The sequence below is a fragment of the Apteryx mantelli genome, chromosome 6 (genome assembly GCF_036417845.1).
Source record: "Apteryx mantelli isolate bAptMan1 chromosome 6, bAptMan1.hap1, whole genome shotgun sequence".
NCBI classification, from domain to species: domain Eukaryota; kingdom Metazoa; phylum Chordata; class Aves; order Apterygiformes; family Apterygidae; genus Apteryx; species Apteryx mantelli.
In genome coordinates this window covers 11,221,018-11,235,651 of record NC_089983.1, presented here as the reverse complement: position 1 = coordinate 11,235,651, position 14,634 = coordinate 11,221,018, and the positions used below count along the sequence as shown (strand labels likewise).

The following is a 14,634-nucleotide window of genomic DNA, read 5'->3' as shown; positions in this document are numbered from 1 at the left end:
TCTGCAGTCCAAACCCACACCCTCATTCATTCCACAGAATAAAATATGAATGACCCAGCTTGAATAGAGGAATATTTGCAGAAGTGAATTCTTATGGGAAGGTAGGAGGTTGTCTGGTTCTTAGACCACAGACAAGTGCAGTTTAGTACAATGGAAGATGGCAATACATTTTCTACTTTCTTGATAGAGGCCATTTAATGGATCGTCATTCCTTTCATCCAAAGTAAATATGCTTTCAGTATTTATCCAGTAGCTTAGCAGACAATGTATGGCAGTAAGGCACATTATACGGGGACTCTGAGTGGTATTGGTTTATGGTTTTTTAAAATGATGCATAATGTAGCCTTTTCCCCCAGTCTTCTCAGTCAGGTTTTGGGGAAACAAACAAACAAACTTAATATTTCACTCCCTGTCCTTTTATAAATTGGGAGTGAGAACAGGGCTTCGTTGTGATATATGTCTAAATGAGCAGTGACTTGTTAAATTGGATTCTAAAGGTAAATGCAAGGTACCATTTCACTGAGTAACCCAGTGTCAAGGTAAGCCACAGAGTGCTTGTTTGTGAGTGAGGAGTTTGTCATCGGCTTTTGTGGGACTGGATGCGCAGTGGCACTTAGCAGTTTCTGTGGCTTCCAAGAACCTGGCCTTTTCAAGATGACAGTGGCCTTCTCAACTCTCTTCCACACAAAGCATCCTAGAGTAGCTTGTGGTATAAGGCACTATTCAAGGGGAGGTAGGGTGTCAGCCACAGTTAAGAGCGAAACTCTGCCTTTAAAACTTACCCCTAGTAGCACATATGACGATGTAAGATCCTAGGTCTTTCTTGCCTTAGGGAAATTGTAAGGATATTTGAGGTATGACCAAGCACCAGTTTAGGGTAAGAATATTACCATGAGAAGGGATACTTCCTTCACAGAGTCACAGCAAGATGCTTTGGAGCTTGTTGTTTCTTTTCCTATGCCTTTGCTCCTTCCAGCTCCAGCTACCTCCTGCTTGTCTTCCTTCCATGAACCTTCTACCTTCTTCCTGGGCAACGGTGGCAGCTGCAGCCTGGATGATATTTCACGTAGATCACCAGGCCTACAGCATTCTTGCCACATTTGACGCTGCCAATAAAGGAAACTTCCTAAGTTCTCTCTTGCTGAGGTCAGTGAAATCAGTCTGCAGGCAGTATGTGTTATGCATGGAGGTATCAGTGAACCCAGTGAGCAGTCCCAGTGTGCATGCTAGTGTGATATCCACAGGGCAAGCTGGATTTATCATCGCAGTGTTATATGTTGAAAGAGCGATCAGCAATCACTGACTTCCTCTGTTTCACTTTCCCCTCCCCATCCTTGAAAAGTTTTGTATTGCGTGCCTTGTCCCACTGCTGAGAAATAGTTAATTCTAGGTTAATCCACTTGATTTAGAAGTGGGGCAAAGCCAAAATGGGGAATTTCCACTGAGCAGTTTAATGGGCAGAAGATGGAGGAGGACATGCTGGCAGCTGAGCAAGGGTGTCCTGGCTTCTGTGGGTGGTAAGAGCAGCAAAGAGCAGAGCTTGCTTGAGGTGATTTCTTTTCTTCTTCTTCTTTTTTTTTTTTTAATAGCTCATTCAGAAAACAGCTGTGCTGACCTGCCTCCCACACAGCTTTTCCTTACAGCAGCTCTGCTGCCTTTCAGCTATCCACAGTGGGTGGTTGAAGACCTCACAGGAGGTTTCCAAAGCCAAAAAGCTGCAAGCTGCCTTGTGGATTGTTCCCAGACCTACAAAATGGGGATTTGGGGAGCTGAATTCTGATCCTTCTGGAAGGCAGCCCATTTTACTGTCACTAGACAGCTTGCCAAACTGCCTATTAACAGCTTTTACTGTTGGCAGTGCCTCTTCCCCAAATGAAGGATGTTTAAACAGCTTTTTGATACCAAGGAAGGCTTATAAACTTCCGAAGATGCAGAAAGTGGTTATAAGCTGTCAAGAAACCATCTCCAAGCAGCTGTTCCAGTTCCTGTGCCTGTCAGCACCTGCCCTAGCATTCACAGCTGCTTCTTTGCTCATGCTTAGCTGTTTACTGCTGTATTTCCACAGGGCACTGTACTTGGGAAGATTGAATTTGAAGGTCAACCCGTGGAGTTTGCAGACCCAAATAAGCAGAATTTAATTTCAGAAGTGTCAACCAAGGTGAGAACTACTTCTCTAGTCCCAATGCTGTATACTTTGGATATTAACTGCTCCCCATTTGCCCTACAAATTGTCCATTTTGTCCAAACAAACAATTTGGGGACCTTTTCTAAACTATGTGCCTTTTTTAGACCTTTAGAGGGCTGCGACCACATCATCTTCCTAGAATCCCTATGACTCCTTAGGTGCTGTGTTAAAGAAGATGTTAAATGAGCTGTATTGAGCAAGAAGTAGTCTGGATAGTACGCCAGCCAGGGGATTGTCTGTTACAAAGACAGGATTAAGATGTATTGGGGATACAGTTAGAACTAGTATATGGGGGAATGTTTTCAGACATAAGAATTTTTTTCTAGTTGCTTCCCTAAATAAAATTCAGGAAAGCTCATGATCATATTTGATAATCTGTGTTTAGGAGTGATTTTTTGGAGCGATTCCAGAAGGTTTCTCCAAATCTTGAAAATGGACCAATTTAGGAGCCCCCTGGATCTAATATTATTGACATTAGCTGGTCCTCTACAGATACTGTACAAAATAGCAGCTGCATTTGTGCTCTCTTAGCTGGGCATGCAAACTACATTCCACCATAAGCTAGGTAGAGCACTACAAATCGCTGGGACATAGCAAACCAGCCCACACTAAAAATGATAATTATGCTTGTACCAATGCAAGGACCAATGTCTTTGTCATGGACCCCTTGGTAGTGTAACCGTGGGATAAAGAGTGCCTTTGGGTGCCTTAATCCCATTGACTGGAATGGGAGCTGGGTGTATGAGTCCCTTTTACAAATTCCATAATTAATATGATGTGCACCTCAGCTCTAAGCCATAATATGGGGGCAATACTGAAGGCAATAGAATCAGTGCTCTTTTGTATGTCTTCAGGACCTTCTCTTGAAGCATCACTTGTAGTTGCTATGTGTTTCTTCTTGATTCCCTGAGAAGTCTCATGGACTTATTTCACCCTCTTCCCTCAACGTCACCACGTATTACAAGTATGAAATGTGAATGCTGCTTTTATATGTTCACATTAAATGAATCAAAACGCACATTATAATAAACCAAACAAATCCTATCTAAATCATTTCTTCTTGACTCTCTTGACTGTTTTGTCTTCTCTTGTTATACTTTTTGGACTCTAGTCCTTTGAGGAAAGAACATTTCGTGCTTTACATCTTTGGTTAGGATTCATGCTCTTGAATTTGGTCAGCTCAATGTTGCAGCCACCTACATTTGGGAGTCTGTCTCGTGATAGTGGAGATCTATTCAATAAAGTCATTGGAGTTTGGAGGAGTGATCCAGCTCTGATATTTGGTCACCTGCATTTCTCTCCAGACTCCAATGACTCTGTTATTTGTATCATCACTGATCAGAGTTGGACATGGAAGCACTTTCTTTCAGACACCTAAATTCTGCAATTTCCAGTCTGGTGATGAATCCCATTCTGTGTATCATGGTCATTGTAGCCACAGTAGTGTAAGGATATTGTTTAAACAAGTTTTGTGGATAGAAAATATTTTTTCTTTGCGCAGCTGTCATATAGTTGGAAAGAGTGCACAAGCTTTTGGGTGCACAAGTCCTTCAGGCAAGATAGAAGTAGCAGACTTCCAAGAGGACTAGGATTTGAGAACAGAGGCTTGATTTAATCAGATGCGAGTTGGACCCTCTCTGAAAGAAGATAAACTACTTCCCTTGAAGTAGAAGTGGTGCAAAAGGGAGAGTCAGGTAGCGTGGGACATGAGCTCAGTAGCAGGAGGAGATTTGGGAAGTCAGATTGTGATGTCCTAGTAAACTAGTAGCTCTCTGGAGTCTGTTGTTCTTGATATCCAGATGAGTTATGAACTTTTGTTCCCAGTCTCGTTCCTCTGATGCATTTTGTAAGCTTTTTGAAGATCAGGCTGAGAGGTCAGAGTGGAAGCGATTGTTTTGTGGGAAATGCTCCCCTACTCTAGCTAGGTGTTTTCATGTTTTATCAGTAGTCTGAGTTAACTTGTTCTGGTGCACAGTGGTTGCTTAGTTTCACTTGCATAGTTACCATGAGGGCATATGGCACACTGGATGATCATGCTATGTTCTGGAAAGTGCAGGTGTAGACTTTTGCTATCATCACAGGACCATTCATTCCCTCATTGGGATCTTTAAGATCAGTGAGGCTCTGGAAGAGTGCTGCAAATGGTTGCTTGTGTACTGTTCCCCACACGAGCTTGTGTGTTAGTGGCAAAAGTGAGAAGCAGTCCTGAACAGACTGGTCTTTGAGCAAGTGGGAATTTGAAGCACAGCCTCCATCCATGCTTGGGTTTACGTGGGTGACTGGTTACCTGGGAGCCATCAGACTCCATAGGCACCCTTGCAGATCTTGGCCTCGGGGATCTCACCAACTCATGCCAAGGCCTCCACTGTATTTTGAGTCAGGGCCTTGTTGCTGCATGGAAGGATGGCAATTGCTGATTGAGATTTTCATGATGTATGATTACAAGATGCAGGTGGAGCCATTTTGAGCAGTAAGTCAGCAATAGGTAAGGTTGCTGATGCTAAACTCTGCAGTTACTGGGAGAGAATTGCTCTAAAGATGTTGCAAATAGCATCTAAAAAGGAGATATAATAAGATTAATGGAGCTTTCATGGTCTCATTATGTTTATAACTTCATTTTATAGGCGTAAAAAGCAACATCACAAATAAAGCTGACAATGAAGTAAGCTGTTCAGTGTTGGTAATTACTGGACACGATAATCTGTTTGTTGCCAAACAGCTATTTTCATGTAAATCAGGGTGCAGTAAGACCAGGAATCTGTTTATCAATTTTACATTAGAAGTGATTGATTGATTTCCTTCACCCCCAGATGCTGGTGGTGTAGGCTCTATTTGCTAAAGGTGGGGGAATATAGAAAGCTGCCAATGTTTTGGAGGAACTTTCGGCAGAGATTTATTTTGGTGTTTGTGATGATCAGGGTCCCAGCAGACAAGAGCTTCCTTTAAGCATATGAAGCTACTAGGTCACTTCTATCCAGACATACAATCCCGTGTACTCTTTTTCATTCTCAGCAGTGCCAGCAGGAGTTTTTCCTCTCAATGACTTGTTTGCTCGCAGCCTTCCCACATCATACTCCCAGCCAGACTGGTTGTTTATAGACTGTGCAGTGAACAGGTGAGGGAAATCCTCTGGCTTTAGAAGGAACATACTTTAATAGGTCCCTGATACAGTTCCCAGTCTGGCTTCTGACTATACATAGTCTTGGCCAAAGGCAGGGGTCAGTGCTTTTCAGTGCAGAGGGAGAATGAATATGAGAAGTGGTGTGGGGAAGGGGTGTGAAGAGAGCAACACCTAAAATCAGTCTCGCTGCTGAAGGAAATATGTTAACAAATGACAGTGTAAATAATTGGACAGAAGAAAGTTTTGAGATGAAAGTAATTAAAATAACTCAAGCAGTTTTCTTCTCTCTGTCAATTAGAACAGTCAAGGAGAACCTTAGAGGGTGATCTTTGCCTCGTAGTTTTTCACAAATCTCCAAGTGTGGGTGCTGTGAGGAATTGAGGGCTCTCTTAAAGCCCTTTTAAAAAGGAAGGTGAGTTTTTCTTAAGGGGCTCTGGCACACAACATCAGTTACTTTCTTTGAGAACTGAGCACCTCAATCCTCTTGATACTTTTGAAGTCCAGTTCCCAGAAACTGGAGGGCAGTAGGTAGAAGAACCATACTGTTGTCTTACAGTGATACAGTTCCACCACAGACCATGGAACAAAAATCCACTTGTGTATTGGTGACTGTGAAGGTGTTGTCATATTTGCTTGTCAAGCACAGCATGAATCATATTAGAAGCCTTGAGGGATCTAACAAGACCAAGTTTCAGCAGAATTTCCATTCCATTTGTTCTCAAAAAAGGAACTGTGGGGTACGTTGCCACCAATTTGTCGTGCGAACCACCAGATATGTTCTGATACAACCTCTGCTTTCAGCGTTATGGAGCAGGAGTTGCGACAACAGTAGTAACATCTACTGGCTCAGCATGGAGTCACGTACCACTCAGAGGTGGATCGTGGACCATTGCCAATTTGTGTGCTGCAGCCTGCAACCAGCAGTCACTCCAGGTGATGATCAGAGCTGTCCTCACACAGGACGTGTTACTCCTTACATCATAAACATCTCTTGATCTTGATCTTTGCGAAGATAAAGGTTCAAACAAGGATTGAATTAGGATAACACAAAGGGAGGTATTGTAATATCCTGCTAATAAACTTCATCTTGGGCTCCCTGTAGAGGGGATGCTTTTCCTTCTGGCTGGTGTTCCTTCTGTGAAAAGGTTGTTTGTCACCTAGCACCAGGCAGAATGGGCATGGAGTTTAACATTTCTTCATGAGGCAGCCCAGCTGTGAAGTAATAGGTACCAAGGAGGCTGATTAAAAGGGAGTTACTTAGTGTTAAAAGAAAAAAAAAAATCAGTGGTGTGTTGGACAAGAAAATAGCCACTTTGGATGAAGTACATTCAGGAATATCAGCTTTCAGGAGCTGAGCCTAGCTTGGGGTAAGCAGAGTGGTGTTTTTTTGTTTTGTTTTTGGGTTTTTTTTTAAGAAGGAAGAAAGCTGCCTTGTGTGCTCATTGATGAATAACATTCCAGCCTCATGCTAACTGCAGTTACTTAACAAATAAATAGTTCACCATTCTTCATGAAGAAGCTATTCATAAATAACCCTACATCAGTATGACAGCTGTCTGTCAATATATCTGCCTGTTGCAATGTCAAGGCCCATATAACATTCAGTAGTGATTTGACTTCCCCATCTTGCCTTGTTGCAACCAGTAGTCAAGTGGCCGTACAAAGCGTGATGGTCCAGATTTGGGACTGAGGCAGATGGCCCGTGGTGGCAGTTTACATTGTGCAATGGGTTAAGGGACAGCAGCTGGAAGAGGAGGTGCCAGGAGAGGTATTGCCTGCCATGTAAAACTCTCAGTGCCATATAAACATAGGTTATGGTCAGTGGTGTACACGGCAGATGACTGGTCTATACTGCTACGATACACTAGAGATCATAGAGTATATCCAGCTGTGGTATGTTTTGGTCTTACTGTGACTGGAGGGTCAGAGTGGTCTTTAAATGTGATGGATCTTGAGTCAGTGCAAAGTGGCCTTGCTCAACTAGCGTCAGCAGAAGGGCTTCACTGCAGCAGAGAATCTCTCCCAGTATATCTGGCATTTCTCTTGGACTGCAAAAATCTGTGAGAATTCGCTTGCTACTTCACTGCTAATGAGCTGAAGCACAGAAAAAAAAGCTTGTCATTAGCTATGGAAATGTCTTTTTTTTTTTTTTTTTTTTAAGAGATTGTTGTTACTGCTGTAATCAACAATATATAGAACAGCATTAAAACTTCCACTTTCACAGAAAAATGAAAGAAGCATTAATGGTTGGTGCTTCTAGAGATTTCCTTGATTGTTAAGCACCAGTTGCTTCACGTTAGTCAACAGTCATTCTGCTACCCATCTTCCCTGTGTTTGAGAGGGGTGATCTATCATTTACAGCATGGTCTGTCTTTTTTCTAATCCTACCAACAGGAAATCAAAATATATGGTAGAGGGAATCCAGTTAAAGTGGTAGCTGTCGACTGTGGATTGAAGCTCAACATTATCCGTCTGCTAGTAAAGGTAGGTGGATGCTTTATATCCTGCATCTCTTGCTTTGCTTTGGTATGAGCCTTGTCTGTGGGCTGTCATATCTGTGTGCTCAGTGGGCCTTCATTCTACCTGGATATAGTCATCCTAGTACCAGTTTCACTCCTAAAATGGGATATAATTTTGGGATGATTCCTGAGGACTGGGTGATGTTTTCTGAGCTTGGTACGTGGTACCTGAGGCGGGGAGTAAGTGTAGCTGTACAGCAGCCTTTCAGCCATGAGAAGAACTCCTAGAAGGTGAACTTAAGAGACAAGGCACAACCAGAGAAGACAACCAATGTTGTCAAAAATAAGTCAATGGGGAAAGTTTTTTGCATTGGGGATTGTGAAAGGCCGAGACACAAGGGCCCAGAGAAGTTGTGGGATCTCCATCCTTGGAGACGTTCAAAACTCAACTAAGCAATGCCCTCAGCAACTTGATCTGAAGTCGAAGTTAGCCCTACTTTGAACAGGGATTGGACCAGATTACCTCCTGAGCTCCCTCCAGCCTAATTTATTCTTTAATTCTATGATTCTGTGAAAATGATTCCCTGTAGTGAAGCTTTAGTAGTCCTTGCTTTTCTAGCTGGATAGGAGGAATGAAGGTGGTGTCCCCCCATTTTCTAGATGAACAGGTTTTCCTTGTCTCCATTTTTAGTTAATGTATATGTTCATCTCATTTTTGATGTGCAGGACTATTTCTGACATGTCACAGAATGAGGCTGTGAGGCCCTAAGTGAGCAGTTATAATGAGTGCACTGTGTAAGAGGGAACCAGGTGGATGCATTTTATGTGTGCACATTTTTGTGTTCAGTTAGTAAGTTTTGATTCCATTAGTGGATTTCAAACAAACTTGACAAACACTGAGAAGACTCAAAGATACTAAGTTCCTACTCATTTTATGAAAATATTCTGGACATATAGTAGAGAGAAGCTTCATTATTGTCCCTAATGAAGGAAAGGCTGAAATCTGATCTCAACTCTTGTGGGACATCAGAGAATGGGAACAGCCTCCAGACTCAAATTAATTTGTTCTGCTGCTCCCTCTATTGCTTATTCCCCTCTTGTTTCTCTCCCAGCGAGGTGCAGAAGTGCATTTGGTTCCATGGGACCATGATTTCACCAGCATGGAGTATGATGGACTCTTAATTTCCGGAGGCCCAGGGGATCCAATGAAGGCCCAGGAGGTGATTCAGAATGTTAGAAAGGTACAGTGCAATAGCTACGGGCCAGTTTTCTTACTTATTTCCATTTATTCATGTGCCTGAAATCTAAACAGTTGGTTTCACTAACATGTTATGGACTATTTAGTCATTTCATGTGTCTGCCACATTCCTCATCTCTGTCCACTGAGAGTTACGTCTCCAGACCGGTGGTTGCAATAGGGCTGCGCAGACCCCGATGAACAGTAATGAATATGAACATGAATACCACCATTACCTTACTAGTGCCTTGAAGTACCCTGTGCTCATTCAGCACCGCTGTCAGCTTGTGAAAGAGCAGCCCTGTTTTCACAGTTGCTTCCATTTGGAATAATGTCATGCACTATAAATGGCCCTGATACAGATTGTCATCATTTGTTCCCCTTGAGTAGACTGAGACACCAAGCTGTGCTCAGAGGTTTCCCTTTGAAATGGAGGAGAAGAGGAAACTTGCCTCCATATGCCTTTGCCACCTTGCCTTCAGTCATTTCCCATGTGACTGCTATGAGGGAACTGCAGGAGAGCTGGACTTATTGCATGGTTTATGCTGGAACTGCTGAACAGAGACACTTCAGTACCTCTTGAAAACCTTTTCATTTTAGGTCCTAGAGAGCAATCGCCCGGAGCCCTTGTTTGGAATCAGCATGGGCAGTCTAATCACTGGAATAGCAGCTGGAGCTACTTCCTACAAGATGCAGATGGCCAACAGGTGCAGCAGCCCTGCGACTTCTCAGAGCCCTCACACACTGGCTCAGCACTGCAAAATGCCACAGAGTGGCAATACTTTACTTCTGACCTGCCTTAAGAGGAGCTAATAGGGCAGTAACATTACTTCTTTATTTCAGACATTTTCCTTGCCTTAAATTTAAACTGCCATGTTGTGCATTGCTTTTTTTGAGGGTGCTTTGAAAGTATTTGTTCTAATTTGTCCTCATCAAACTGAAGCATAGTTTCTACTAGGATTTATCATTTTGAGTGGCTACCAGTACTGTACAGCTACTACTGAACCGCTGTGGGTTTCCCCACGGCTATCAGCTGTTTGTAACTGTGGTGTTTGGACACATCCTGCACTTTCTTCCCCTGTCCTCTGACCCTTTCCTTCCCTGTTTCTCTTTCAGAGGGCAGAACCAGCCCGTTCTGAATGTGGTGAACGGACGGGCTGTCATCACTGCTCAGAACCACGGTTATGCCGTTGACAGCTCTACCCTCCCGCCTGGCTGGAAACCTCTTTTTGTGAATGCCAGTGATCAAACAAATGAGGTGAGCATGCTTTCTAGATACCTGCGCATCACAGCCTCTAGAGAGTGAAGACTGTCTCCCCTTTATTTCATCCTCTGGAAGCTTGCTGTAGGGTTACAGCTAGTCATCAGGACTAAACTTGATGATCTGATTGTCTGCTTTACTTGGGGACTTGCCTTACAGCCCCAAAAGGGGTGAACCATTGCCAGTATTCTTCATACTAGCCCAAAGTATCAGATCATGACAATGACCTCATGATTTCCCTTGAGGAGCTGCCTTATTAACTTCTGTGATTTCCCTGCTGTTAGTGGTGCTCACTCAGTTATCATTGTCTTTAGGGTTTGTGCCACAGGGGCACTAACCTATGCCACTGTCTTGTGTTGGATTCTTTGTTGCCCAGCATAGAAAAGGAAAATTATTACAGTCTGATTTGGTCTGTTATCATAGGTAGAATTCCAGGAACTAAAGGTCAGGAATTAAATTTCCTCCTATGATCAATAGAAAGGGGTAGTTGCCTCTTGAGAACAACTTAGAAGATCTAAGGTAGAAGCTTCTTGTCAAGTGTCCTCCGTTAAAAAAACAACAAAACCAAAACAGACAACCCCCCACCCCCCAAAAAAAAGGCAGTCTTGGCCTCTGGAGGTTCACAACTGAACAAGGAAAAGCATAGGAAGGAAACAGTATCCCATAGCTCAGATTTGACAAGGTCAGGTAGTCAGATGCATCTCAGGCTTTGTAATTGCCCATTTTAAGTCTTGACCATTAGGCCCAGCTGCTGTGCAAGTCTGTGAGGTTGTCTTATTTATCAGAACACCACTGGAAAGAAGATGCTTTCAAAGCTAATTTCCCCAACGGGAGTATGCCTCTGTATTATTTTGTATAAGTGCCCCGCATCGAGTCTTTAGGTTGAACAGTGCTGTTCTGGCATATCCTGGCTATGCTTTGCAGGAACAGTAACTTCCAGCTGATTTTAGAGTAAGTTTGTTGTTTGCCAGTTGGTGTTTTCATCTGTACAGACCTATGTAAACAGAGACAAATGTTACCAAACAAGATCTTAATACAAAAAATCTACAACTGTTTGGCTCAAATTTTGAAATGAGTTTTTTTCAGCTGTGTTGATGAACTGAATCATTGGAGGTAAGTATGATGGTGCTTCTGCGTAAATCGGGTGATGAGGTTAGACCTGAGTCCTCTGGTTCTAGAAGCATGATATTCTCTCCTGTGAGCTAAAGGACCATATCTGAACCCAAAAGCAGCATCAGTCTCCTAAACCTTCGCAGATTTGTCTGTATGCTGGAGAGGGACAAGGAGCAATGTTGGTTTAGCATGGGATGTACAGACAGGAACAAGGTTGGATGGGCTGTCATGTGCAGTCTGTTGCATTCATCTACCTGGAAAAGAAAAAGCATTTCTGGTGTCTGACTGGACCAATCGCAGCTGGATAGGGCCAACACAAGTTTCCAAATCCTCACAAGAAATGGAGTGAATATTTTTAAAAGGTGTTTGTAAGTAACTAGAAATAACTTGAACATTCAGGGAAAATGTGACAGGCTGATGACATTCTTCTCTCAGAGGGCAGTAACTCATAACATAATGGATCAGCCATGGTGAGGAACTCATCTCTCATTCCTGTCCTGTTCCAACATCCCACCCTACAGCTCTGAGTGGCACTGTTGCTCTACAGCAGCTGCTGGGACTCTGTTGCCTCTTCTTACAGGGAAGCAAGTTGTATCAGAGAAGTGTTTTCCTGTATTCCATCTTGCGGGACTTCTCCACCTGCATCTGGAACCAGGGACCAGGGGCCATTGACAGTGGCAGGGTTGTCTCCATGTGGACCATGCTGCTTGATGCTGTCAGGCCACAGAAGTGAGAAGTCTGCTTCTCCTGACTCCAAGTGAAACTTCAAGCACCGTCTCACCTTAAGTCCTTCATAGCTATTTTTTGTCCAGAGCAGTGGCCCCACTTTGTCACAGGCCTGAAAATATGTGAGGGAAGAGATCGGTGAGGCTCTGTGTCAGCATTTAAAGTGAGTTATGTAAGGCTGAAGTAAAAAGCATGAGCAAATTCCATATCTCCTCTGATAGAACCAGCCAGATCAGGACAGTAAAACCAGTCATTCTGTAACAGCCTTCTTCAAGGTGATCTCTTCTTGTTGTGTATGTTTTTCTTCTCTGCCTGGTCCAGCGTTACCTCTGGAAGGAGATTAGCAAATCTACTCTGTTAAGCCCTTACAATTTAATAGCATTTGCTACTGTAATGGCAGCAATGCCTTCATTTTGCTCCTCAGCCACGCGCAGTCCGGTGCGTTGCACAGGCCCACACTTGGAGTGTTAGCAAAAGGGCAAGAGGCTCTTTGACTTATCAGATAAGTTGTTTAAGGACTGGGAATGAAATGAATTTCAACTTGGTAGCCCCTAAATGAATCACAGTCCCTTGGCCTTCAGTACATACAGGGGTAAGTTCTCGCTTTCTGTTCTCTTGCCCATTAGCAAGGAGGTGTCTAAGACAATTGTTTTTATTTCCGCAGGGAATTATGCATGAGACCAAACCAATTTTCACAGCGCAGTTCTACCCAGAGGCAAATCCAGGGCCAACAGACACAGAGGTACTGTACAGGAATTGATCTGGGTTTGCTTTGAGACAGCTTGGAGACTATAGATATGTATTAGCTAAGGTGAAGTCTTTATGTGGTGATGGTCCTAAATCTTGTTTTTAGAAAAGTCAGGATCCTAAAAGAGGGCCTAGGCATGCATGGGCTCGTGCCTGCTTAGCTTGATCCACAGCTAATTATAAGCAGCAGCAAGGCGTCTATTGACTTCTGTGTGCTCTGGATCAATGATTCCATTCATATGACTTGTATGCTTTGAGTCCTGGTGGGATTATTTGTGTGTTGGAAGTTAGTGAAGTGTTTAAGCCTTTGCAGGATCAGGCTCAAATCTCTTGTACCTGGGGTGGTTGCAAAAGGAAAAAGAATCTGTCTTATAGAAAAAAATACTAGCCAGATGCTTTGTAATAAAATCATTGACTTTCTAATACATTTTAGTTCCAGTTTCAAATTTAATAATTACTGTAGAGTTATGTAAATAGATTCACACTTCCTCACTCTTGTTCTCCTAAGTGAAATGAAATTTTAATCCCCCATCTGTGACTTTGCACAAATTCTATAGCAACTGGTTGTGCAGTCACAGAGTATGACTAAGCAGCAGCAGGGGATGTGGAAGGCAGGGAAGGCATGTCTGAACATAAATACGCTATTTAGCATTTCTTGAGAAAGCAAGCTTGAAGAATACTTAGAAGTGATTTATTTTAATCTTAATTTGATATTGTTGATTAAACCTACAAGTGAATCTCTAGATATCAAGAAGTTTCCTACCAGTCTGATTGACTTGTGGTTTCAAGTTTTTTTTGTTTTTTTTTGTTTTTTTTGTTTTTTTTTGTTTTTTTTGTTTTTTTTTGTTTTTTTTGTTTTTTTTTGTGTTTTTTTTTTGTTTTTAATTCACCCTTAGCTATGAATTTTCCAAGCCATTGTGCACTTCCCCTGCTTGGATGGGTTTGGTAAACATCCTGCCTATCCTGCTAGGCTTGCAGGACTCATCCGTCCTCCTTGCCATAGGTGATTCCCTGCAATCAGCCTCAGGAGCTGTGTGGATGGAAGCTCTGCAAGCTCAGAGTCGGGTGCAGCTGGAGCCTCCCCGGGCTGCTTGTGGCTGCCTGCACGCCAGCGAGGGTCGCGCTGCCTCCTGGGCCTGGCACTTGGCTGGCTGTGAGGCAGGCAGGGTGGGCAGGAGGCACATGGAAGCTGGATAAAAGTTTTCTCCCATCTGCTCTGGAGCCTCCTCTGGAGGGCAATACTGATTTAGCGCCACTGACATATAGATACGCCTATTCAGATCCCAGCTCAGGAGCAGGCTTCGTTCCACGTAGTTCCCTTGATCTAGTTAAGTGTATGGGCTTCTGATTTTTAACTTTTAATGCACAGTCATTTATTACACTGTCAGCTATGTACAAGCAGAGCACACAGACATGATTTATATGTGTTTTCTCCCTGATATGACCTCACTTTCTTGAATGCAGCTTTGTCAGATATGTCAGAAGTCATTAAATAGATTTCAGATATGGTCCCCCTACCTCCTAAAGGTAGCAGAGCAGAGCTGATGACTTTAGCTCATGAATGGCCTGTTTTTTTCCTTTTTGCTTGGTATTTATTTAGTTCCACTTTGGGTATTAAATACATGTGTTTGTTTTTCCTAGTTCCTCTTTGATTCATTTATGTCACTGGTTAAGAAAGAGAAAGGCACTACCATTGCCTCGGTCCTGCCCAAGGCTGGAGCAACAGCTTCCAGAGTAGAGGTCAGTGTACAGATACTCGTTATTCCTGCCTGTCAGTTAGGCTAG

At 43.1% G+C, this 14,634-nt stretch overlaps 1 protein-coding gene across 1 annotated transcript in view; it reads left to right on the top strand.

The window, feature by feature from the left end:
- CPS1 (carbamoyl-phosphate synthase 1) overlaps nucleotides 1–14,634 on the top strand; it is a 99,510-nt gene that overhangs the window by 16,542 nt on the left and 68,334 nt on the right. The window contains exons 6-12 of the mRNA XM_013952187.2: nucleotides 2,066–2,158; nucleotides 7,701–7,790; nucleotides 8,878–9,006; nucleotides 9,603–9,709; nucleotides 10,119–10,260; nucleotides 12,767–12,844; nucleotides 14,491–14,589. Of these exons, the coding sequence (XP_013807641.2) occupies nucleotides 2,066–2,158; nucleotides 7,701–7,790; nucleotides 8,878–9,006; nucleotides 9,603–9,709; nucleotides 10,119–10,260; nucleotides 12,767–12,844; nucleotides 14,491–14,589 (738 nt within the window). The remainder of the gene's footprint in view (nucleotides 1–2,065; nucleotides 2,159–7,700; nucleotides 7,791–8,877; nucleotides 9,007–9,602; nucleotides 9,710–10,118; nucleotides 10,261–12,766; nucleotides 12,845–14,490; nucleotides 14,590–14,634) is intronic.